The sequence below is a fragment of the Orcinus orca genome, chromosome 19 (assembly GCF_937001465.1).
Source record: "Orcinus orca chromosome 19, mOrcOrc1.1, whole genome shotgun sequence".
NCBI classification, from domain to species: Eukaryota; Metazoa; Chordata; class Mammalia; order Artiodactyla; family Delphinidae; genus Orcinus; species Orcinus orca.
This window is the reverse complement of record NC_064577.1, coordinates 41,984,955-42,009,855: the sequence shown is the minus strand read 5'-3', so window position 1 is coordinate 42,009,855 and position 24,901 is coordinate 41,984,955. Positions and strand designations below refer to the sequence as shown.

Sequence of the window (24,901 nt, the reverse complement as noted above, 5' to 3'; positions counted from 1 at the left end):
CACGGGCTTAGTTGCTCCACGGCATGTGGGATCTTCCCGGACCAGGGCTCGAACCCGTGTCGCTGAATTGGCAGGTGGATTCTTAACCGCTGTGCCACCAGGGAAGCCCAGGCTTAACAGAGACTGTCATCACTGATTTTCCTTACTTCTGACTGTTCTATGTCTAAGCTTTCTACTTTTATATTTGGGGTGTGCAAATGAAGGAAGGCACACAGAAGTCGAGGGCTAGTGCTATGAGATGGCCAACCTAGAGTGAGAAGAGCTGTTTTTTGTCATCGGTGACTAGGTTTCAGCCTACCTGGTAACAGTCTTTTAATCTCATTAACAGTTTCTTAGAACTTCTAAAGATATTTTGACAACAGATGGTTATTTTTGTTTTTCAATTAGTTGCATTAAATTGAGGAGAAGACCTTTTAAAAAGGGGGCTAAGGTAATTGATTTTAAGATTTATTCCTCTATTTTTGTGCTACCTTTGCAGTGAAATTTTGGTCACGAATTCTCATAGTGGCCTGGAAGTTCCTCCCATATTTGACCTGTGGTGCAGTGAGCTCTGGGGTGGTGAACATTGTTTGGTTACACCCAGGCTGTGCCAGAGATTCGGGTTGCATTAGGCAGCCTGCTTCCATTACAGTGAGTGAGACACGGGTTATTTTGGTTTGTTTGGGATTTTCTACTCTCTTTAACTGCATTGGTAACAGATCCAGTACTGACCTCATTTTTTTGAAATTTTGGTCAGTCTGAAGCTTGGTTTTGCTTATACGGTGTTAGATTTTTTTGATTTTTAGTAATTAAATTAAAAAAATCAATAGAGTAAGAATACATCGTTTAAGGAGTCAAATAGTACTATACGTCTTGCAATTTAAAAAGCTGCTCCATTTCTCCTTATTTGTCCTCAGTCACTTTGAATACTTCTGGTATTCTTTTCCTGATGTATATTACCTTCGTGTTTCTACATAGTATACTCACACTGTTATGTCTTGGTTTTTCAATTCTTAGATATTATCTATTGAATTTCTACTGTGGACACTGAATTTTGCATTCTTATGTTGCTTTTCACGCTCAACCCTTCCTGCTATCTGCCTAATAGAGATATATCACAATCTTGATTAAATCAATATTTTGTATTATGTATCAGGATTCAAATAGAAAAACCAACCATTCTTGAGATTTCACAGATTACCAAATCATTGGAAGGCCAGGGGAGCATAGGTCAGGGAAAGCCACTTGTGGGGATTGTAAGAAACTGCAACCATTAATAATCTTGGCTGCCTTAAATACCAAAGCAGGCAATTTACAGAATATTGAAAACTGCTGCAAACCACATGTCTGTCATCTGTTGGAGGCCACACACCTGCTCATTGCTCCTGGAAGGTCAGTAGTAGCATCTACCTTCCTTCCATCTTCCAGATCTTGAGTGAATGAGTTGTGTCGGTGGAATTTAAACCACAACCTCGTTGACAGGGGATTCTAGGAAAAGTCGTTCCCAGACCTCCAGCCTCCCTCCTCTCCCATGAGTCCAGAAGGGAGTAGAGGTGAGTGTTATCAAAAGAAGGAAAAAAAAAAAAGCATCCAGTATATTGACTGTGTACTATATTTCCTTCTTCATACTTTTTTCCCCTAAGTATAATAATTGCCTTTTTTCTTTTGTTTTTTTTTTTTTTTTGCTTGATTTTCTGAGTGTCAATCATTAATTCATCCCTAAACTCGGATGAAAGTTTCTCTTTTCAGTACACTCAAACACATTAGTGGAGTCTCTTCCAGAGGCTTTATGAAAAAAGGTCTATAGGAGGGGGTGCATTTTTTGAGGTCTTACATGTCTGAATCATCTCTTTTCTACCCTCACGCTGGTTGGTAGTGTGATTAGATATAAAATATTATGTTGGGGATCATATTTCTTTGGAAATTTTAAGCCTTTGTCATTTTCTAACTTTCAAAAATCATATTGTGAAGTTTGATGCTATTCCGATTCTAGATTCTTTGTGTGGGATCTGTTTTTCCTCTGAGAGATTTTAGGGTCTTGTCTTTACCTGCACCCCCTGGAAGACTCTGCAGTGGAAGCGCAGAGTCTTAATCACTGGATTGCCAGGGAAGTCCCATTTAGGGTCTTGTCTTTATCCCTGGTATTCTTAAATGCAGTGATGTGCGTTGGGATGGTTATTGAAATTCATCATGCTTGGGAATTCCCTGGTGGTCCAGTGGTTAGGACTCCATGCTTCCACTGCTGGGGGCCCAGGTTTGATCCCTGGCCAGGGAACTAAGATCCCACAAGCCTGGTGGTGCGGCCAAAAAAAAAAAATCATCATGGCTGACCTTCAGTGGGCGTTTTCAGTCTGCAACTTATTTCCATCTGTCTTGGGAAGTTTTCTTGTATTAACATCTTTTATAATGTATTCTCTCTATGATAATTATTTCTCTCTTCTCTCTTTCTGGGAACCCGTTTTGGGGAATCCAGATGGTGAAACTCCTAGAATGGCCCTGTAATTTTTTTTCCCTTGTGAATTTTTTCTTTCTCATTCAATTTTCAGATAACCTTAGTTTTTTCTTCCAACTCTTCTATTGTATTTTTAATATTTGCTATCAATTTTTTTTGCTATCAATTTAAAAAAATTAATTTATTTATTTATTGGCTGCGTTGGGTCTTTGTTGTTGCATGCGGGCTTTCTCTAGTTGCGGTGGCGAGTGGGGGCTACTCTTGGTTGTGGTGTGCGGGCTTCTCATTGTGGTGGCTTCTCTTGTTGTGAAGCACGGGCTCTAGGTGCACGGGCTTCAGTAGTTGTAGCACGCGGGCTCAGTAGTTGTGGCTTGCAGGCTTAGTAGTTGTGGCGTGTGGGCTTAGTTGGTCCACAACATGTGGGATCTTCCCGGACCAGGGCTCAAACCCGTGTCCCTTGCATTGGCAGGTGGATTCTTAACCACTGCACCACCAGGGAAGTCCTTGCTATCAGTACTTTTAATTTCCAGGAAATTTTTTTGGAATTTTATATATAAATATTTTTGCATGTTGTCAGGAATTGTGTTTTGTTTGCTTTGATTCCTGTCTTTCATGTTAGAGGTTTTCTTGAAATGTCTGATAATTCTTGGCTATGTCTGTTCATTTTTAAGGATGAGGCACTAAAAAGCTGAGTGTGGAGCCCTGGCTCATCAAGTGGTGGGCACCATTTTAGGGTGAATTGGCACTGGTCACTTTCCTCAGAGAGGGCTGCTCCAGTCTTCTGCCTGGAGAATATAAGCCCAGCAGCAGGTGTTTTTGGAGCCAAGTGGGAGAAGAGAGCTGGGGATGGGGGAAGAGGTCTCATTGTTGAGTACAAGTTAGACTTTCACTTGATCCCTCTGTTTTCATTATGGCTCTGCTGCCCTTAGCTATGACTGGTCCCTTGGTTCAAGAGGCCCTCTGGTTCAACTTCTCTCATCTTCTGCCAGGCATCATGGGGGAGGGGGCAGAGAGGATGGAAGAATCTTATTTCTTATACAGACTTTCAACCAATTCTGTTTTAGCCCCTCCTACACTCCTTTATCCAGAGGTGTTAGGTGCCTCCAATTTCTGAGCCTTTTCTGAGATTCTGTGGTAGGAACCTGCTTGCTTCTTACTGCTGCAAGCATTTAGCTTTTTCCTTTCTGTGAAGTTATTTATCACTAGTGCATCTGCTTTCCAGCTTCCAAAATTTTGTTGACGTCTCTCTTTATGTTGTTGTCTCCTTTCCCGTTTTTTTTTTCTTTTTTGAAGTTTATGCCTTAAAAAATCCCTTTGCTGTAATTTTGATGGTGTTTATGTGTGATAAATGTACAGACATATTCATGTTTAACCAACATATTCATCACCTTTTCTTTACTGAAACCCATTCAGATAGCAGTTGATTGCTAATGCTCCTTTAGAACCCTGTGTTCCAGACTTCCCTAACACCAAGAATACTTAAGGTGCTCATTGAAAATACAGATTCCCAGATCTCTCTCCTGCAAAATTTCTGATTTTAGTAGGTCTGGATTAGGGCCCAGCAATCTTTTTTGTGCTTGATTTTTAAACAGATGCCCTACGATGTGTCTTATCTTCAGACAAGTTTGGAAGCTCTGTTTTAGAAGGATCTTCTAAACCATTTATTGCTATCCTAAGTTGCTTTTGTATTCCGACTATGTTTTAGTCTGTCTAGCTTTGGTCTGGATTTCTAAATTAGAATGTGTGTCCTTCATCTGATTAACTCCTCTCTTCTGTAGTTAAATGCTGGCTAATGGTAATAACTTTGGCCTTGTATGACTCCATTTTTTTAGCCAACATTTGTAAACCCACTGGTTCCTGGGATGTGTGGGTGGGGAGGAAATATTAGTTATGAACATTGAGCTACTCTGCATCATTTCACTGTCCAAATCCAGGAATCTATTTTTTTGTATTTGAAATGGAAAATTGACTCAGGCTTTAAAAACAAATTTACTAATTATCTGCCTTAGATTTATGCAGCATCATTTTTGGAGATGTTAAAACACTGTGATTTGAAGTTTGTTTTTTTTTTTTTTTTTTGCGGTACGCGGGCCTCTCACTACTGTGGCCCCTCCCGTCGCGAAGCACAGGCTCTGGACGCGCAGGCCCAGCAGCCATGGCCCACGGGCCCAGCGGGCTCATGGGCCCAGCTGCTCCACGGCACGCGGGGGATCCTCCCGGACCAAGGCATGAACCCGTGTCCCCTGCATCGGCAGGTGGACTCTCAACCACTGCGCCACCAGGGAAGCCCTGAAGTTTGTTTTTAACTTTGACAATATGAGAGGGCACATTCTCTTCTTTTTGTGTTGTAGATCCCTAGGCCTTAGAAGGAATAACAGTTGTTATCTTTTATTGTTGGTATGTAAAACACCTGGAAATGAGGTGTTTGCTGCTGCTCCTTGGTTGCTGTGAGTCGCTTGGCGATCAGGAGCTAAATAGTACCTGTTTTAGCTATGTTGTAGAGGCCAAGTGTAGTACCCTAGTACTCAGGTGTTGGAAGTCTTGCTGTTATTAGCTAAAATGCAGCCTGAGGAAGCCATGTCAGCTCTGACATAGATTTACATTCTAAGATGAACAGCTCTATCAAAACAGCTCTAGTAGAATTTTACAGGTTTCATTGAAACAGTTTTGCTGAATGAAGTCACAAAAACAGTGCTAAATCTAAAGTGTTATTGTCTTGGGAGTTCCCTGGTGGCTTAGTGGTTAGGATTCCAGGCTTTCACTGCCATGGCCTGGGTTCAGTCCCTGCTCGGGGAACTGAGATCTTGCAAGCCGCCCGGCCAAAAAATAAAAATAAAGTGTTATTGTCTCATTGACTATGAATCACTGGCTATGTTTTGAAGCACTACAGCACTTTGAACTATTACTGATTTACTGCAGTTGACTATTTTCTATATATGTTCCCCCACCTTCCCAATACTTCAGTGCTTTCAGGATAGTAGGATTTTCTCTTTGCTTTGAGGGGTGTGGTAGGGGCTGGGGATGTTTGGTGAAGTCATTCTCTGATCTCTGTTTAGGACGATTTTCAGGTATTATGTTTACAGTTGCTCTTGCATTAGTTATCTCTAGCCGTCTTTTTATTGAAGTAATTTTTCACAGATGTGGTTATTTTATTGCACACAAGAGTAGACTTCTCATTGATTTGTGATCATTTTAGATGAGAGGACTTGGCTGCTGGGTTGCCCTGTAACTGGGAATCATAACCTGTGGTACCTAATATTTACCACATCAAGTCGTCTATGAATATGTAGGCTTCTGAGTTTATGTTTTTCGGGCTTTTGAAAAATAATCTGAGACAAGAGGAAAGAGTCATATTAGGGGGAAAAGCTGCACTTTGGGATGTATACTTATGCTCTTATTAGGAAAATTATATTTGAAAGGATTTCGTCATATAGTTATATATCTTTCTTTTGCCTCTGTCCTTTTCTCTTCTAGGGTTGTGTTCTGCTTGTAACAGTGAAAAATCATTGAGGTAAAGAGTAAAACATCCAGGTTTAGTTGCAGAAGTCTAGGATTTTCAGTTTAAATTATCATGGTGTGCGTGTAATTTTTTTAAAAATTAGTTTACTTATTATTTATTTTTGGTTGCGTTGGGTCTTTGTTGCTGCGCGTGGGCTTTCTCTGCTTGCGGCGAGTGGGGGCCACTCTGTTGCGGTGCGCGGGCTTCTCATTGCGGTGGCTTCTCTTGTTGTGGAGCACGGGCTCTAGGCGCGCAGGCTTCAGTAGTTGTGGCACGAGGGCTCAGTAGTTGTGGCACGTGGGCTCTAGAGCGCAGGCTCAGTAGTTGTGGCTCACAGGTCCAGTTGCTCTGCAACATGTGGGATCTTCCCGGACCAGGGCTCGAACCCGTGTCCCCTGCATTGGCAGGCGGATTCTTAACCACTGCACCACCAGGGAAGTCCCTTTGTGATTTTTTAAAAAATTACTTGTTGGATCAATCAGATTTGCTGCAGAGTTGAATTTCCATGATGAAATATGCGTGCAGTTGGAAAAGTGATTTTTTTCCCTTCATGGAGTAACCTTGGAATTTTAATTAATTCCATTTCTACATATGATAGAAATCTGTTTCACCAGGTTTGACTGAATTGAATTTCAAGGGGGAGGGAGCACCTTTTCCATTGAGAGACGAGGGCTGTAGATTATTTTCAGACTATATAAAGCTTTTTTGGGCGGGGAGGGTGGTAAAATATGAATAACAAGAATGTTACTCTAGTCTGTTTCCTTGTATTTTAGAGAAACCAAAAGTGCTTTAGTGGAAACTCTCTGCTGTATTCTGTCCTAGAACACGTGGAGGCGTGTTCATAGTTCAGTGTTGACATCAGTTCCTCCGTAATTATAGGAACCTGTTTGGCTCCTGCTGTTCGTTAGTCTCCTGCAGTGGCATGTGAATACTCTTAGGCAGTAGCTCCTGGCTGTTCTCCCATGTGGGGTTCTGTGACTTAGGAACTGGATGCCATTACGCCACTGTGGTAATGAGCCCCTCCTTCCCCATACTGTACTGCTTTTCAGGAGCAAGGTTGAAGGGCAGGTGGACAGGTAGGCAGACTGCCATCAGGGGACTTTTAACCCTGGAAGGCTTTCAGTTAGTACCTAGGTCCCTAGCTGTACTCAAGCCAACGAGAGATGAGGTGTACAGTCTGTGAGATTAGTGAACGAGATAACTGATGGAACTTGTTTACTTTGGGTGTGAAGCTGTTGGTTTGTTTAGACTTCTTTGGTATAATAGGCATATTGGATGGAGAAGGATACTACTTTTGGATTTGGAGGATGGCCTACAGAGGCCTCAGATTTCATCTCCTCTCACTCTTCACCTCACCCTGTTCTAGTTACTCTGGCTTTTTCACTAGTTCTCTAACACATCAAGCTCATTACTGTCTCAGGCGGTTTTCCCTTTGATGTTTGTGAATTCTTTTTGGAATGCTCTTTCCCCAGATGTTTCCAGGGCTTGGCTGTTCGTGGAGAGACTTCTTTGGAGAGCCAGCCCCCAGCCCCCACCCCTCTCCTCATCTAAAAGAACACTATACCCTACTCCTGCACTCTCCCTTTATGATTCTCTTTTTTTCATTCTTTTTGTCAGTAATGGAAATGTTGAGATTGTATTTGTTTCCTTGTTTATCTTTTCCTCTAGAATATAGGCCCCAAGATTGTAAAAAATTGTCTAGTTCAGCCTCTAGAACAGGGTTTATCAACCTCAGCATTATTGACATTTTTGGACGGGAAAATTCTTTGTTGTGGGAGGTTGCCCTGTGCACTATAGAGTGTTTAGCAGCATCCTTGTTTTCTACCTCCTAGATGCCGGTAGCACCTCCTAGTCATGACAGTCAGAATGTCTCCAGACATTGCCAACTGTCTCCTGGGGGACAAAATCACCCCGCTTGGGAACCATTGTTATGGAACAATGCTTTGGCACCTAGTGGGTGCTCAATAAATGTTTATCATATGATAGATGGATTAATGAATGAATAAACTCAGCAAGTTAAGCAAGTTAAGATTTTTTGGAACACTGAACTACACATGTGTATATAGCCTTGTGTTTCTTCCTTACCTCTTTTCTTGTCTTTTCCATTTCTGGCACATTGATCCATCCTTCACTGCTTTTTTCCCTCAACTCAGGCTTGCTTGCTCTTTCAGACAATGCTACTTTTAAATTTGGTTCGGTTCAACAAGTGACAGATGAGCCCCTACTCTGTGCTGTAAAATAATAGGAAAGAACTATAGAAGGATACGGTACTGTCTGTGCTTAAGAGCTCATTGGGTAAAATGGACACAGATACATGAAATGTTCCTCTAAAGTTTCTTAGTTCAGGGTAATGTCTAAACTGGTACAGGGCCATTATAGGGTTATTTAAGGAATAGTTGTTAAATGAAATGCTTATCAGAATGGAGTGCTTGCTGTTGAATTTGGAATCCAGTTTTAACAAAAACCTACCCATTCAGGGAATTTCTTGGTGGTCCAGTGGTTAGGACTCTGCACTCTCACTGCCAAGGGCCCAGCTTTGATCCCTGGTCAGGGAACTAAGATCCTGCATGCCGCATGGTGTGGCCAAAAAAAACCTACCTAATCATTTTCTACTTATTTTCATTGTTGCAGTTACCCTTGGTTTCTTGCTATTGATTCTGTCAGTAACATGGTTGAGAAATACGCAAAGTGGGCTTGCTCATTTTGCACTTGTTTGATGGGAATGTTTCTAAGGTTGGTTATTTTATTGAATGGTCTTGACAGCTGATTCATCAATGGTTCTTTTTTTTTTAATATCCGTAAAACCTTTTTTAAAAAAAAATATTTATTTACTTATTTATATTTATTTTGGCTGCGCCGGGTCTTAGCTGCAGCACATGGGACCTTCGTTGCGGTATGTGGACTTCTTTAGTTGTGGCATTCGGACTTCTGAGTTGCAGCATGCGGACTCCTAGTTGCGGCATGCATATGGGATCTAGTTCCCCGACCAGGGATTGAACCCAGGCCCCTTGGATTGGGAGCTTAGAGTCTTACCCACTGGACCACCAGGGAAGTCCCATCAGTGAGTTTTTAACGTCCTTGCTTGGAAAATCTTGCCACCTCTATCCACCTGGTATGAAAATACACCAAACAAAAACCCCATTGTCTGTTATGTGACTTTTCTTTGTCCTAGAGCAACTGATTTTTCTCTTTCTGCTGAATATTTATGTTCCATCTCTCATACTGTTAGAGAGGTGTTTTGTTTTGTTTGTTTGTTTGTTTGTTTTGAACTATGGGATCAGAAGAATTGCATTGGGGAAACATTTGGAACCTTTTCCTCTTGAAGACACAACTGTCTTCTCTTTAGATTATCTGGAGACAGAGTAGACAGAGCTAAATGGTCTTTCAGTGAGAATCTTGAAATGTCTCTTTTAGCTGTCTCTCTGTTCCTTTATATTACAAAGCAGTTTAATAGGATATTAAAGAATTGAACATGTATTTAACAAAGGAGAGATAATTTTCTTGTTGACATCCCAAATTCCTATCCATATGACTGAGTCTTGTAAGGTAGAACTAAGGCCCTTGAGACTTTGCTGAGGGAGACAGCCTACTTAAAAATGTTCAAGGTCAGGTGTTTTTTTTGTTTTTTTTTCCCCTGTGGGATTTTGTTGGGTACTTTGGTACAAAAACTGTAATTTACTCTGTAATCAAAGCTGAGATCAAAGGAGGGTGCTGTTACCTGAGGTCACTCAGCATGAAAGTGGATGTCGTTAAGATTTAGATTTAAAATAAAAATTTTTTTCTTTGTAAAATAACTTGGTATTGAAACCTGAGTTTTATAACAGCAGAATACCATTTGAGTAAAGCCCTCAGATTGTAGTGGTAACTGGAATACCTCTTAGATCTTTTAAAATATATGATAAAAAGCAACAACTAAATTGGATTCTTCATTTATCAAATGTAAAAGGAAGTAGTTTCTGTCTTTGTCCTCAGGAGGTTTCCTGCTCCTAAAGTGTACGAATATTTGGAAATTGAATAGAAAAATAGGTTTTGTCTTCTGAGGAACAGAAGAAAGCACTTTTTAAAAGTGCTTGAGTTTTATGGAGACTTACCTCTGAATTCTGTGATAAATTTGATATTAAGAAGACTTGAAATAATGCTCTCTGATCTTTATTTCAGAGAAACTGACTCCTGAGGATGTGAAAAGCTATCATGGTTTTTAAGTGGAAAGGCTTAAGAAGGGAATGAGAATTTTTCTGAAAATCAGGGACTCTGAAGAACACAGATGGTGAGGTTTGTAGTTCTAATTTAATAGATCAGAAAGGAAAGACTTAATTCCGTGATGAACCCTCTTTTTTCCTTTTTTTAGTTTAATCTCAGGTTTAACTTCAGGAATGTTAGATTCTTTTTTTTTTTTAAATAAATTTATTTATTTTATTTATTTTTATTTTTGGCTGTGTTGGGTCTTCGTTGCTGTGCATGGGCTTCTAGTTGCGGCGATCGGGGGCTACTCTTCATTGCAGTGCGCGGGCTTCTCATTGTGGTGGCTTCTCTTGTTGCAGAGTATGGGCTCTAGGTGCGTGGGCTTCAGTAGTTGTGGCGCATGGGCTCAGTAGTTGTGGCTCGCGGGCTCTAGAGCGCAGGCTCAGTAGTTGTGGCGCACGGACTTAGTTGCTCTGCAGCATGTGGGATCTTCCCAGACCAGGGCTTGAACCCGTGTCCCCTGCATTGGCAGGTGGATTCTTAACTACTGTGCCACCAAGGAAGCCCACTTCATTTGTTCTTAACTGAAAGCAGTTCTCAAAGCAGACCCTCTGCATTGGGTTAGTGCTTGTAGTGTCGATCCTGAATTGGTTTGAATAAAGCTTCTTCAGGGAATCTTCAGGGCAAGGAAAGTTGTGTTAATTTAAATTTATATAAATTGGGCTTCCCTGGTGGCGCAGTGGTTGAGAGTCCGCCTGCCGATGCAGGGGACGCGGGTTCGTGCCCCGGTCCGGGAAGATCCCACATGCCGCGGAACGGCTGGGCCCATGAGCCATGGCCACTGGGCCTGCGCGTCCAGAGCCTGTGCTCTGCAATGGGAGAGGCCACAACAGTGAGAGACCCGCGTACCGCAAAAAAAAAAAAAAAAAAAAAAAAAAAATTTATATAAATTGGTTTGCTCTTGGAAAACATAGAGATCTGTTTGTATTCCATCCCTAAGATAGGAATTTGGAGTGGGTTAAGTTTTCATTTAGGAAAAATAGTAGAAAATTGCTAAACCCAACCAACTTGCAGTGGAGATTTTTTTCATGGTGATTGGTGAAATAGAAAGGGATCAGGAGACCTGAGTTTGAGTCCTAACTCTGCAGTTTACTCCTGAGTGATCTGGGGGGTCGCGCTTAGCTCAGTCAGTCTGCCTCTCTCCCTAGTGTGCATACATGTAACCCCACTCCTCGAGCTTCAGAGTCCTCACCTGTAAAATGGGAGTGATAATACTCTACTGTAGTGTATCATTGTTTGCTCAGTGTCCCTGGTAGGAGGGTGTCATGCCTGCAGTCTTTGTGGAGACAGAAGAAAAGTTGAAAGCCACTGCTGGTAGTCAACCATGGTGCTGGTAGTGATTTTTTTTTTTTTTTGGCCATGCTGCATGGCTTGCAGGATCTCAGTTCCCTGATCAGGGATTGAACCCGGGCCACAGCAGTGAAAGCCCAGAATATCCTAATCACTAGGACACCAGGGAACTCCCAAAAGTGATTTTTTCTTTTTTCTTTGTGGTACGCGGGCCTCTCACCACTGTGGCCTCTCCCGTTGCGGAGCACAGGCTCCGGACGCGCAGGCCCAACAGCTGTGGCTCACGGGTCCAGCTGCTCCGCGGCATGTGGGATCTTCCCGGACCGGGGCATGAACCCGTGTCCCCTGCATCGGCAGCCGGACTCTCAACCACTGCGCCACCAGGGAAGCCCCTGAGCCTATTTTAAGAAGGCATCTTTAACTGCATAATGTATTAGTGGCCTTCTGCAGTGGGTGACTTTAAAAAAAGATTTGCCTTGCTAGAGAACTACTGCTTTGCCTAATAAATGACTCTAACTGTCAGACTTAAGTTTGTCCCTTTAGGTCATTTCTTACTCCGTAGCATGTAGATTGGATCAACTGTGGATCTGGAAAGAACTAGGGACTTGTCTGAATCTCTTTTCCGGGTCATTCTAGGAGACCATTTCAACTGTGGCAATGGCCAAAGTAGGTAGAACTGGAAACCCAGAAAGGGTGGGAACTGAGGTGACTGGAATTAGTTGAAAATGTTTGTTTCTGAATAAACTACTATTTTCCTTATTCTTGGGCTGCTAGCTTTATGACTGCTATGGGGACTTGAGTGGAATGGTCATAGTGAACCCAGAAAATTTAATAGAAGAAAGGTTTTTTCTTCTTCTCCACGTCTTTCTTTCACTTTAACACCCCCCACGCCTCGAGATAGATGTTCTGCTTATGAGGATTTACTATTTTGATCAATTTTTCAAGCCTAGTATGTTAGATTCCTGGCAAAGAAAGACTAGACTTAATTTTGAAACCAGAAATGAGAAGGTATTTCCCTTAGAGGGGAGTCAGCTGCTTGTTCCTTGAAGTGAGTTCAGACATCATTCCCTGTGGGAACCACTTAGCCAAAGTACTGTCCAGTTCTTTGTGATTGGAGCAAAAAGCTCTGTTGGGCAGCCAGCCTAGAGTGGCATTCCACTGTAAGGAGTTGGGATTTTGAAGATGTTAACGGTCATGTTTTTGATCAAATTTACTACCTACAAAGGTTCTTGGTTTTATAGAACCTTTGGAATATTTGCCCTTTTATCATTCTCAGGGCATTGAGAGAAGTGTTTAAGTGGTTACTTCTTTATTCACAGAGAGATTTTGATCACCCATGTAAAGAGTTTAGAACCAAGCCTCTGCAATTATTTGGCTTTGACTTTTGAGGGTTCAAGAAGTAGGATTTCCTTGGGGTGACTTTTGGGGGGTATTGTTCTTGAGTTTTAGTTTTATCTTTGCCCCCTACTTCAATGTCTTATGAAGACTAAAGTTCCCTGGCTTTAGTCTCATTTGTGAAATGAGGATCACTTACAGACTGTAATAAGGAGACAACTGTATACTTTTTGAGTGTTAAATATTAAGCCACTGATAACTGGATAAATTCTCATGTGGTATTTACGCTCTTACCAGATTCCAGTGATGTGACTATACCAGGGATCAGTAAACTGTGGCCCATGAGTCAGATCTGGTCCGTGGTCTGTTTTGTATGGCCCAATGACTAAGAATGGTTTTTACAACTTTCCTTAATAAGTTTATTTATTTATTTTTATTTTATTTATTTATTTTTGGCTGCATTGGGTCTTCGTTACTGCACATGGGCTTACTCTAGTCGTGGTGAGCAGGAGTTGCTCTTTGTTGCGGTGTGCGGGCTTCTCATTGCGGTGGCTTTGTTGTGGAGTTTGGGCTGTAGGCACACTGGCTTCTGTAGTTGTGGCGCACGGGCTTCAGTAGTTGTGGCGCATGGGCTCAGTAGTTGTGGCTTGTGGGCTCTAGAGCACAGGCTCAGTAGTTGTGGTGCACGGGCTTTGTTGCTCCGTGGCATGTGGGATCTTCCTGGACCAGGGATCGAACCCGTGTCCCCTGCATTGACAGGGCGAATTCTTAACCACTGCGCCACCAGGGAAGTCCCAGTTTTTACTTTTTTTTTTTTTTTTTTTTTTGCAGTATGCGGGCCTCTCACTGTTGTGGCCTCTCCCGTTGTGGAGCACAGGCTCCGGACGCGCAGGCTCAGCGGCCATGGCTCACGGGCCCAGCCGCTCCGCGGCATGTGGGATCTTCCTGGACCGGGGCACGAACCCGTGTCCCCTGCATCGGCAGGTGGACTGTCAACCACTGTACCACCAGGGAAGCCCCGCGGTTTTTACATTTTTTAAATGTAAAATTCAAGAGAATGAGAACACAAGCCACAGAGTAAGAGAAAATATTTGCAAAAGATACATCTGATAAAGGACTGTTATCTAAAATGTACAAAGAACTCTTAAAACTCAACAGTGAGAAAACAAACAACCCGATTAAAAAGTGGGCAAAAGACCTGAACACGCACCTCGCCAAAGAAGATACATAGGGACATCCCTGGTGGTCCAGTGGTTAAGACTCTGCGCTCCCAATGCAGAGGGCCTGGGTTCGATCCCTGTTCGGGGAATTAAGATCCCACATGCCGCAACTAAGCCTGTGTGCCTCAGTGCAGCCAAAATAAATAAATTAATTAATTTCAAAGAAAGAAGATATATAGATGGCAAGTCAGCATATGAAAATATTCCAACATCATATGTCATTTAGGAATTGCAAATTAAAACAGCGGGATACTGCTACACACCTATTGGAATGACCTAAATCCAGAAGGCTGGCGAGGATGTGGAGCAATAGGAACTCTCATTCATTGCTGGTGAGAATGTGAATTGGTACAGCCATTGCGGAAGGTATTTTGGCAGTTTATTACAGAACATACTCTTACCATATGATCCATCAGTCATGCTCCTTGATGTTTTACCCAAATGAGTCAAAAACTTATGTCCTCACAAAAACCTGCACAAGGATGTTTATATCAGCGTTATTCATAATTGCTAAAACTTGGAAGCATCCCAGATGTCCTTCAGGAGGTGAATGGATAAACAAACTGTGGTACATCCAGACAGTGGAATGTTATTCAGTGCTAAAAAGAAATGAGCTATCAAGCCATGAAAAGACATGGAGGAAACTTAAATGCATATTACCAAGTGAAAGAAGCCAATCAGAAAGGGGTACTGTATGATTCCAACTATACAGCATTCTGGAAAAGGCAACACTATGAAGACATTAAAAAGCTCAGTGGTTGGGCTTCCCTGGTGGCGCAGTGGTTGAGAGTCCGCCTGCCGATGCAGGGGACACGGGTTTGTGCCCCGGTCCGGGAAGATCCCACATGCCACTGAGCGGCTGGGCCATGGCCGCTGAGCCTGCACGTCTGGAGCCTGTGCTCCACAACGGGAGAGGCCAGAATAGTGAGAGGCCCGTGTACCCCCCCCCCCAAAAAAAAAACTCAGTGGTTGCCAGGGGTTCAGGGGTGGGGGGCAGGGAGGGATGAACAGATACAGCATAAGAGATTTTTTAGGACAGTGAAACGATTCTATACGATACGACATTGGTGGAGAGTTGTTATACATTTGTCCAAACCCATGGAACGTACAACACCAAGAGTGAACCCTAATGTAAACTATGGATTTCGGGTGATAACGAGGTGTCAGTATAGGTTCATCAATTGTGACAAATGTATCACTGCAGGGTATAGATAGTGGGGGACTCTGTGTGTGTGGTGGGGGACAGGGGTTTTAGGGGAACTCTGTACTTTCTGCTCAGTTTTGCTGTGAACCTAAAACTGCTCTAAGAAATAAAGTTTATTAATTTAAAAGGTTGTCAAAACAAAACAGAAGGATAATGTGCGACAGAGACCATATGTGGTTTACAAAGCCTAAAGTATTTTTTTATCTGGCCTTTTACAGAAGAGTTTTACCGAGCCCTGGACTAGATCACAGTGTGACTAGGAGATGAGTGCCTAGTTTCTCTCTGGTGTCATGCTCAGTCCTCTGGTTCTCCTGGTACTCAGTGTGTCTCATGGCAAAGTTGTTCTCATGAATTTATTTCTGTTTCACTTGCAGGTATATGAGTGACCTAAAGCTGCAGATTAAAAAGGAAAGAGAGCAGTGCCAACTGCAAACAGGGCAAGGATGCCAATTCCTCCTCCCCCTCCACCACCCCCTGGTCCTCCTCCACCTCCCACTTCTAATCAGGTAGGTAGTCCATCCACCTGGCTATCTCAAGACCTGAATGGATACTTAGGGCTTCCTGGTATGAGACATAGTGTACTCGAAGACATGGGGTGTAGGAAGATGGAGAATAAATAAGTAAAGTCTGTCTTCCTCAATTCGTTCTGATTCCTGAGAAGTCCTCTTAGGACCATAATGGCTTGTCTTGGTTTTTTTATCCTGGTTCAGTCTAAATGGAGATTTGGGCAGGTGGCATCAGAGTAGGAACTAGTGTGTCTTCCCTAAAACTATTGTAGTATAAAGGTCAATGTGTCCTTTTTCTGCATCTTTGAGAAAAGGGATGGCAATTCCTAGTTGTTGTTTCTTGCTGCCATTTCATTTCCTTCTCTTCTACTCCAAATCAGTTCACTTTAAAGTCAAGTCCATCAGGTCTAAATGCCCCCATGCCCCATATCAAGAAAGAAAGGAGTTAATGGAATTAGGGGGAAGACTAAAGGTTCAGTAATGGGAAGAAAAAAAAGCAATGTCTGAGTTGTGATACCTGGAGTCACATGAGAAGGAAGGAAGGAACCTGGGTGCTTCATCGTGTGTGTGTGTGTGTGTGTGTGTGTGTGGGTGTGTGTGTGGGTGTGTGGGTGTGTGGGTGTGGGTGTGGGTGTGGGTGTGGGTGTGGGTGTGTTGGGTGTGTTGGGTGCTTAACAGATGAGAAATTGTGCCCTGAAAGAGGAAAGGTGACTTAACCTAGCTAATTTGTTTCAGAACTAGGACAACAGTTCAGGTCTGCCAACTTCTGGTTTTTTTCCTGTAATTTTTGGGGTGTGGTGGGAGCTGAGGCTGGAGGTGTAGGTGGGGGGTTGGAGTTTTCTCTTGGTCATGATGGGGAGATGCTGAAGTCTCTTCAGCAGCAGGAGGAACCTGCTTGGGTTTATATTAGGAAAGTTACTCTTCACAGTGTGGACGGTAGGTTGGGAGTTGAGACTACAGACAGGGAGGTTGAGACTGGAGACAGAAGCCTGTGGCAATTGAAAATAAGAGTCTGGACTAAAGCAGTGAGGATGGAGAGTGGAGACAAGAGACAATGACAGAGTAAAATCTTAAGAGTCTGATGACAGATGGAAGAGTGAAGAAGAGGAAGGAGATTTGAATGGCTCTAGTTGGGGGATTGATTTTTTAATTTTTATTTATTTATTTATTTATTTATTTTTTGCGGTACGCGGGCCTCTCACTGTCGTGGCCTCTCCCGTTGCGGAGCACAGGCTCCGGACGCGCAGGCTCAGTGGCCATGGCTCACGGGCCTAGCCGCTCCGCGGCATGTGGATCTTCCCCGACCGGGGCACGAACCCGTGTCCCCTGCATCGGCAGGCGGACTCTCAACCACTGTGCCACCAGGGAAGCCCTGGGGGATTGATTGAATGCTGGTGCTATTTACAAGAGAAACAGGTTTGTGGAGGAGGATATGAGCTCAATTTTGGACATGCTTAGTAATATTTTTCTCTTTACAAAAGTAATATGTTCAAGAAATTTATGAACTGTGGTTAAGCAAAAAGGAGCAGTTACCCATAATCCAACCATTCATAACAGTTTTGTGTCTAGACTTCCCCTCCCTCCTTCTTCCTTTTGTATCTGTCTACCTTTTTAAAAATTATTTATTTATTTATTTATTTATTTATTTATTTATTTATTTATTTATGGCTGCATTGGGTCTTTGTTGCTGCGCACGGGCTTTCTCTAGTTGCAGTGAGCGGGGGCTACTCTTCGTTGCCGTGCGCAGGCTTCTCATTTTGGTGGCTTCTCTTGTTGTGGAGCATGGGCTCTAGGCACGTGGGCTTCAGTAACTGTGGCGCGTGGGCTCAGTAGTTGTGGTTCACGGGCTCTAGAATGCAGTCTCAGTAGTGTGGTGCACGGGCTTAGTTGCTCTGCAGCATGTGGGATCTTCCCAGACCAGGACTCGAACCCGTGACCCCTGCATTGGCAGGCGGGTTCCTGACCACTGCGCCACCAGGGAAGCCCGTCTACCTTTTTTTTAAAAAAAGGCTGTTCTTTATATACATACTGATTTCTGATTGGCTCTTCTTCCTCATTAATACATCATGAATGGCTTGTCATGTCATTAAATGTTTAGTGATATCATTAAAAAATTCTTTACTAAAAATCCAGAAAAAACTAGAGAACACCAATAAACATAGAAAATGTTAATCTATAATTAACCTTTGTTAACATTTTGTATGTTTATTGTAGGAAAACTAGAAAATACAGATAAACATAAATAATTATTACCCCAGATTAACTTTTGCTAGTATCAGTGTATATCCTTCTAGAAATTTTCTGTATGTGTGTACCTTTTTATTCTTCACAATATAAGCTAGCTGCTACTTATTGAACTCTTACTATACACCAGGCACTGTGCTAAGCTCTTAAAAAGTGTTATCATTTAATTCTCAAAACTACCCTATGAGCTAGGTCCTGTTATGACTCCTGTAGAAAACTGGAATCATGTATATGTATTGTTCTATAATATTTTTTGCTTGATTGTGTCAGATATTTATTTCCATGAAAAGATGCTTACTTCTACATCCTTTAAGAGCTTAACTGGCATCCCACTGTATGATTATACCATTGTTGTTCTTTTCGGTTGAACTTTTAGATTACTTCCGCTTTATGCTATTATAAACTGTTTTTTGCTATTATTATCGTCTTTGTGCATGTCTCCAATTATTTTCTTAAAGTTAATTTCTGGAAGTAGAATTCTTGTGCTAGACTTTTACGAGGTGTTTGATACATAAATTACTTTCTAGAAAAATCATACCAATCTATCCTACCACAGGTAGTAGAAAAGAGTACCTGTTTTCCTGGATCCTTAAGATCACCATGGGGCAGCTTTTTATTCTATACATTGTTTTGAACATCTTCAGTGTGCCAGGCACTGTACAGGCAGTGGTCCTTGCCTTCACAAAGCTAGCAGTCTCTTTGTAATTTTAACCTTTACCAGTATCATAGGTAGATAATGATAGTTTTACACTACATTTTTTTTTATTATAGTTGTTTTTTTTCCATATTTGTTGGCTCTTTTGACTTCTTTTATGCAGTGTTGTTCATATCTTTTGCTTATTATCCTACTGATTTCTAAGTCATCTTTATATGTTAATGCTCTATAGATTTGGGCCACTACCTTTATTTCTATCATATGTTAACATTTGTCACTGACAATTTTTCTTCCAGTGTGTCATCTGCTTATTTACTTATATTCCTAAGTAAATAATTTGAAATAAGCAAATCTGTCGATCTTTTCCTGTATTTTGATTGTCTTGATTAGAAAGTCCTTCCCATTACCTATATTTTTGCATATAGTACTTCTGTGGTTTTATTTTTTTACACTTAAATTTTATAATTCAGCTAGAATTTATTTGAGAGTAAAGTGCTAAGGTAGGTATTTAACTTTATTATTTTTTTCTAAAAATTAACCACTTGTCGGACTTCCCTGGTGGTCCAGTGGTTAAGACTCCACGCTTCCGCTGCAGGGGGTGTGTGTGCGATCCCTGGTTGGGGAACTAAGATCCTACATGCCGCCTGGCATGGCCAAAAAACTTAACCACTTGTTATTAACACCTTGTATTTAATAATCTATCCTTTCTGCACTGAAGAAATATATTTTTATTATTTCTATATAGACCTGGGCCTGCTTTATGGACTTCCTGTTTTGTTCCATTTATCTAGCTGTCTGTCCCTATGCTCCTGTTGTTGTTGGTCATAGGAATATTTCAGGATTTAAACAAGATAATGAAAGTAATGTGCTTATTATTAGCACAATGCCTGGGATATAGTGGGGGCTCAATAATCGTTTGCCTTGGTGGTGATGATACAAATAAAGTGTCCGGCACACAAGCCTAGCACATAGGTGCTCAGTAAGTATTGGTGCAGGCCTCCTGTCAGAAGCTTCTGAACAGGAGGAAGACCTATATCCTTCACAGAAGGTACAGCATGAGAGAAAGTTCTAAGGAGGAGGATAATGGACATTGATACTGTCGTTTGGCACATGTATCTTATTAGGTTAGACAGGCATCTCGTGGAATCCAGTTTGGCTTAAGGCATTTATCCCGAGCTTGTGATGAAGGGGATATTGAGGGTGAACTTATGTTTCCCTCTTCCTTCAGGCCAACACTGAGCTGCCCAAGCTGAGTAGAGATGAGCAGCGGGGTCGAGGTGCTCTCTTACAGGACATCTGCAAAGGGACCAGGCTGAAGAAGGTGACCAACGTTAATGATCGGAGCGCTCCCCTCCTCGAGAGTGAGTCTAAGCTTCATCTCCTAATGAACCACCGGGATCCCAGGATTGACTCGGGGACTAGGCTTGGCTGTCATTTTTATTGTTGGGTCGTAAGTGGGAGAGTTTTGTCTTGGCATGTTCTTTGGCTGTCTTCTCATCTGTTCATTTGAATACCTTAGAAATTGCTTTTTGACCTTTGAGAAGCATTCTCGGGATCTTAAGCCTCCCATCTCCTACTATAACTAGTGCTTGTTAGGGCATATCCTTGGCTTTTCTCTGAGAAGACCACCACAGTCCTAAAAACCTGTAAGCTGAAGCCAACGATGATTTTATAATTGCTACAAGTGTTCATTCTGAAAGGCCTCTGGGGGTTTTCTCACACCTGGGTCCCTGAGCCATTAAGCCCCCTCACCATCTGGGACTTGGAGAGGAAAGCCTAGAGAACTCTGTTGAACAGGTCCTCATCCTGGTTACCACTCTGCCCTAAATAAAGGAAGATTGGCTCCTCGTTCCTTTTGTTTTCTCTCTTTCATCACAGCACAGAGTTTCATCCCCACACCTACATGAAGCTGTGGAGCAGAGAAGCCCAGCTTTCTATTTCAGTGGAAAGGCAAAAGCAATATCGGTTTGTTTGCAAATTAAAGCCCAGGTAGAGGAGGGGTTTCTCCTCAGGATTGACTTGGTCACCAGCCTCAGAGCATATGAAATGAAAATCCTAATGGTGTGCTTTCCAGAACCCAAAGGAAGCAGTGGTGGTTATGGCTCTGGAGCAGCTGCCCTGCAGCCCAAGGGAGGTCTCTTCCAAGGAGGAGTGCCCAAGCTCCGCCCTGTGGGAGCCAAGGACGGTTCAGGTATGTGATAAGTACTTTCTTAGGATGTTTCCCAAGCACGTTCGTTTCTGACTGGTCCCAGGTGGGCCCTCTGGGGTTGAGGAGTGTGGTAGAGATGGGAAGAAGGAGTGGGGGCAGGGCAGGGGTTATAAAGTAGAATAAAGCAAAAGCTGAGGGTAAATAAGAATGCGTTCAGCTTGCATCAGTAGTGTTTGTTAATGGGCCCTGAGCCTGAAACCAGGTTAAAACCCAGAATCATACAGGTATTTGCCCTGCTGCCATGCAGGTTGCACTAAGGAGGCGGGGTGACGTGGAGATACCCAGCAACGTAGGTCCAGCTCTGTTGACCCAGTGTTGTCTGGTGTATTTGTAGAGAACCTAGCTGGCAAGCCAGCCCTACAAGTCCCCAGTTCTCGAGCTGCTGCCCCAAGGCCTCCGGGGTCTACAGCCAGCGGGCGCCCTCAGGATGATACAGACAGCAACCGAGCCTCACTCCCAGAACTGCCCCGGATGCAGAGACCCTCGTTACCGGACCTCTCTCGGCCTAATACCACCAGCAATACAGGCATGAAGCACAGCTCCTCCGCCCCTCCTCCGCCTCCCCCGGGGCGGCGTGCCAACGCCCCCCCTACGCCTCTGCCTGTGCACAGCAGCAAAGCCGCAGCCTACAACAGAGAGAAGCCCCTGCCACCCACACCTGGACAGCGGCTTCACCTTGGTCGAGAGGGACCTCCCGCTCCACCCCCAGTCAAGCCGCCTCCTTCCCCTGTGAATGTCAGAACAGGACCAGGTGGCCAGTCTCCAGCTCCTCCGCCTCCGCCTTACCGCCAGCCTCCCGGGGTCCCCAATGGACCCTCCAGTCCCACTAACGAGTCAGCCCCTGAGCTGCCACAGAGACACAATTCTTTGCATAGGAAGACACCAGGGCCTGTCAGAGGCCTAGCGCCTCCTCCACCCACCTCAGCCTCCCCTTCTTTACAGAGTAATAGGCCACCTCCCCCAGCCCGAGACCCTCCCAGTCGGGGAGCAGGTAAGTGCCTGGAAGCACCTGATTTTTCCTACCATACTGAGATTGAGTTTATCCTTCCTCTTCACCCTTTTCCCCAAAGCTCTCCTTCAGTGATTGAAGTGAACACTCATTCAACAGGTTTATTGAGTGCCTCTTTACGTGTCAGACTCTGTTGTTAGGAAAACAGCAGTAAATAAAAAAGACAAAAAATCCTGTTCTCCTGGACAGTTAACAAATTAATTAGAAAAAAAAAATATATATATATATATAAATACATAGTATATAGATGCTTTAGAAAAATACAAAGCAGAGAAAGGGAATGGGATATACTGGAGTGGGGATGAGGTAGTATTTTAAATTACAGGGGTGAGGGTAGAGTTGGGGTCAGGGAAGGCCTTACTGATAAAGTGACAGTGTGGCAAATACCTGAAGGAAGTGAGGGAGTACGCTACGCAGGCATTGAGGGCAGCAAATGCAAAGACCCTGAGACTGGGGACAGCAAGGAGACCATTGTGGCAAGACCAGGATGTGTGAGGGGAAGAGCGGCAGGATGTGGAGGTCAGAAAGCCAGATGCCACGGGAGGACACTGGAGGACTTTGTGAAAACTTTGGGTTTTACTCTGTGTGAGATGGGGAGCCACTGGCGCGGCACGGGGGCTTGGAACACAGAAGTAGCTTTGATTTACCTTTTGAAAAGGCAGCTGGCTCTGTTGTTGAGAACCCACCGCAGGAGGACAAAGGGACCAATGGAGACCACTTAAGGGGCTAGTGCAATAATCTGAGTAGATGGATAGGATCACAGCAGGTTTGGGGGAAGGTGGGTGTTCAGTTTTGGATGTCAAGTTTGAGGTGCCTGTTAGACATCCAAGAGGAAATAACCAATTGTCGATTGACTCAGACTCTGAAGTTCAGGGGAGTGGTCTGGGCTAGAGAGAGAAATTTGAAGGATATTGAGAACCACATGCTGGGGTGAGATCACCTGGGGCGTGAGTATAGAGAAGAGGAGAGGTCCGAGGCCTGAGGCCTTCCTACATTGACAGGTGAGAGTGATAAGAGTACTAAGCAGAGAAAACTGAGAAAGAGCCTCTAGTGAGGAAGAAAGGAGGAATGCCAAGAGAGTAATGGAGAAAGTCCAGGATAGAGTGAGTGAGCAGCTGTGGCCTGTGCTGCAGGTGGGTCAGGTAAGTTGAAGACTGAGAATGACATTGGTCTCAGCAACATGGGAGTCATTTTGGGGACCCCCAAACTACCCTTCTAAGTAGTTTCAGTGGAGTGCTGGAGGGAGCGTGAGGGTGAAAGTCTAATCGGGGTGGGTTCAAGCATGCCGGAATAGGAGAGGACTTGATGAAGATAGCAACAGAGAAACTCTAGGGAGTTTGCTGTAAAGGGGAGTGGGGGGTACAGGTATGTGGAATGGTTGCTGGAGGAGGATGAGAGATTGAGGGTTGGTTCCCCCCGCCCCACCCCACCCAAGACAGGAGATATTTCAGCATCTGTTTGTGCACTGATGGAATGATCCAGTAGAGAGGAGGAAATTGCCTGGATAGTGTCCTTGGGGAGGCAAGAAGGAATGGAACCTGATCCACAGGTCAAGGGCTGGCCTTAGATGAGAACACAGTTCTTTGTGGTAACAGGAGGGAAGGCAGAGCATATAGGCAAAGAAGCAAGTAGGTAGGTGGTGTAGTGGTAGGAGCATGTGGAAAGTTTCTTCTAAAACTTTTTTTAAATAAATGTATTTATTTATTTATTTATGGCTGCGTTGGGTCTTCATTGCTGCGCGCGGGCTTTTCTCTAGTTGCATGGAGCGGGGTCTACTGTTCCTTGTGGTGCGCGGGCTTCTCATTGCAGTGGCTTCTCTTGTTGTGGAGCACGGGCTCTAGGCGCATGGGCTTCAGTAGTTGTGGCACACAGGCTCAGTAGTTGTGGCTCGCGGGCTCTAGAGCGCAGGCTCAGTAGTTGTGGCGCATGGGCTTAGTTGCTTCGCAGCATGTGGAATCTTCCCAGCCTAGGGCTTGAACTCGTGTCCCCTGCATTGGCAGGCAGATTCTTAACAACTGTGCCACCAGGGAAGCCCTTTTTTTTTTCTTGCTTCTATATTCTGGGTGAAATTGAAAGCAAGAACATATGCTGTGAATGAGGATAAGGAAATAGAGGGAGATTTGAGGAGAGAGGAAAGAGGGCACAAAATGGCCATCTGGGCATGCAGGAGAATGAGTGGAGGAGAGAAGTGCGCTAGGATGACCAGCATCACGGAGGGCCCGCTCAAGCTTAGGGGCCACACATTTCAAGTGAGATTCATCAGCGCGGTGTGTGTTCAGCTGTGCCTCTGCAGGTACTGAGTTGGAGCAGAGTTGTTTTTAACCAGGTTAGCGGTTTTTAGGCATGTGCGACTGTAATGGAGAGCAGGGCAAGGGAGTTAAGGGTGTGTGTAAGGGAGTGCTTGCAACAAGGGACCATGGTCCTGAACTGGGTAAGGAGGGGATTAAGGAACCTTCAAAAAGGTGGGAGCGGTTGTGTCATCTTACAAAATAGCCTGACTGAAAAGTAGAGAGTGAACGAGACCATGCTGGGGCCTTCTCAGACCTAGGAATTTTGGCTCCTGTATTCTCTTGTTTCATTGGGCTTTGAGCCGCAGCCTCCACAAATGGCTTTTGAACTTTGATTTTAAACAGTCCCTGCAGGTATAGATGAGATCATCGATTAAGCAGGTGTGTCATCAGGAAGTATGTATTAAAGGCCCATTAACTGGTACCGCTGCTTGATTAGGTACAGAGACTTGTATTCTAGGAGCTGGCAGTAGCATCAGGCGGTCACACAGGAGCCTGGTACATGGCCGACCCTGTATCTCCCTGGCTTCAGCCATAAGGATATAGTCCTTACGTGACCTTTGACTCAACAAAGTTTAGGTTAAAAAGAAAATTTTGTTTTTAACTTAGGGATTTTTTAAAATGACCCTTTATCTGAGCAGAGCCCATATCTTTCTGAAGCCAACCAGGAATAGAAGCAGAGAAAAATGTAATTTCTGTGGGTTGAACTGAGTTGTTTTAAATGTCTGCAGACTTCTTGCTTCCCACTTCTCAGTTCTTTTTTTGTGAT

General features: G+C 43.6%; 1 protein-coding gene and 1 non-coding gene across 10 annotated transcripts in view; both read left to right on the top strand.

Annotated features, from left to right (window-relative positions):
- Positions 1 to 24,901, top strand: part of WIPF2 (WAS/WASL interacting protein family member 2) — a 43,549-nt gene that overhangs the window by 7,472 nt on the left and 11,176 nt on the right. For 3 of the 9 annotated variants that reach the window (XM_004282759.4, XM_049701403.1, XM_033411014.2), the window contains 4 exons: positions 15,596 to 15,727; positions 19,855 to 19,987; positions 20,701 to 20,817; positions 21,170 to 21,826. In XM_004282759.4, the coding sequence (XP_004282807.1) occupies positions 15,665 to 15,727; positions 19,855 to 19,987; positions 20,701 to 20,817; positions 21,170 to 21,826 (970 nt within the window). In that variant the 5' untranslated portion in view covers positions 15,596 to 15,664. The other 6 variants (XM_033411012.2, XM_033411013.2, XM_033411011.2 and 3 more) reach the window with 6 other exon arrangements.
- Positions 2,182 to 2,254, top strand: TRNAW-CCA (transfer RNA tryptophan (anticodon CCA)). Its single transcript has one exon. It is a non-coding gene; the product is annotated as a tRNA-Trp (tRNA).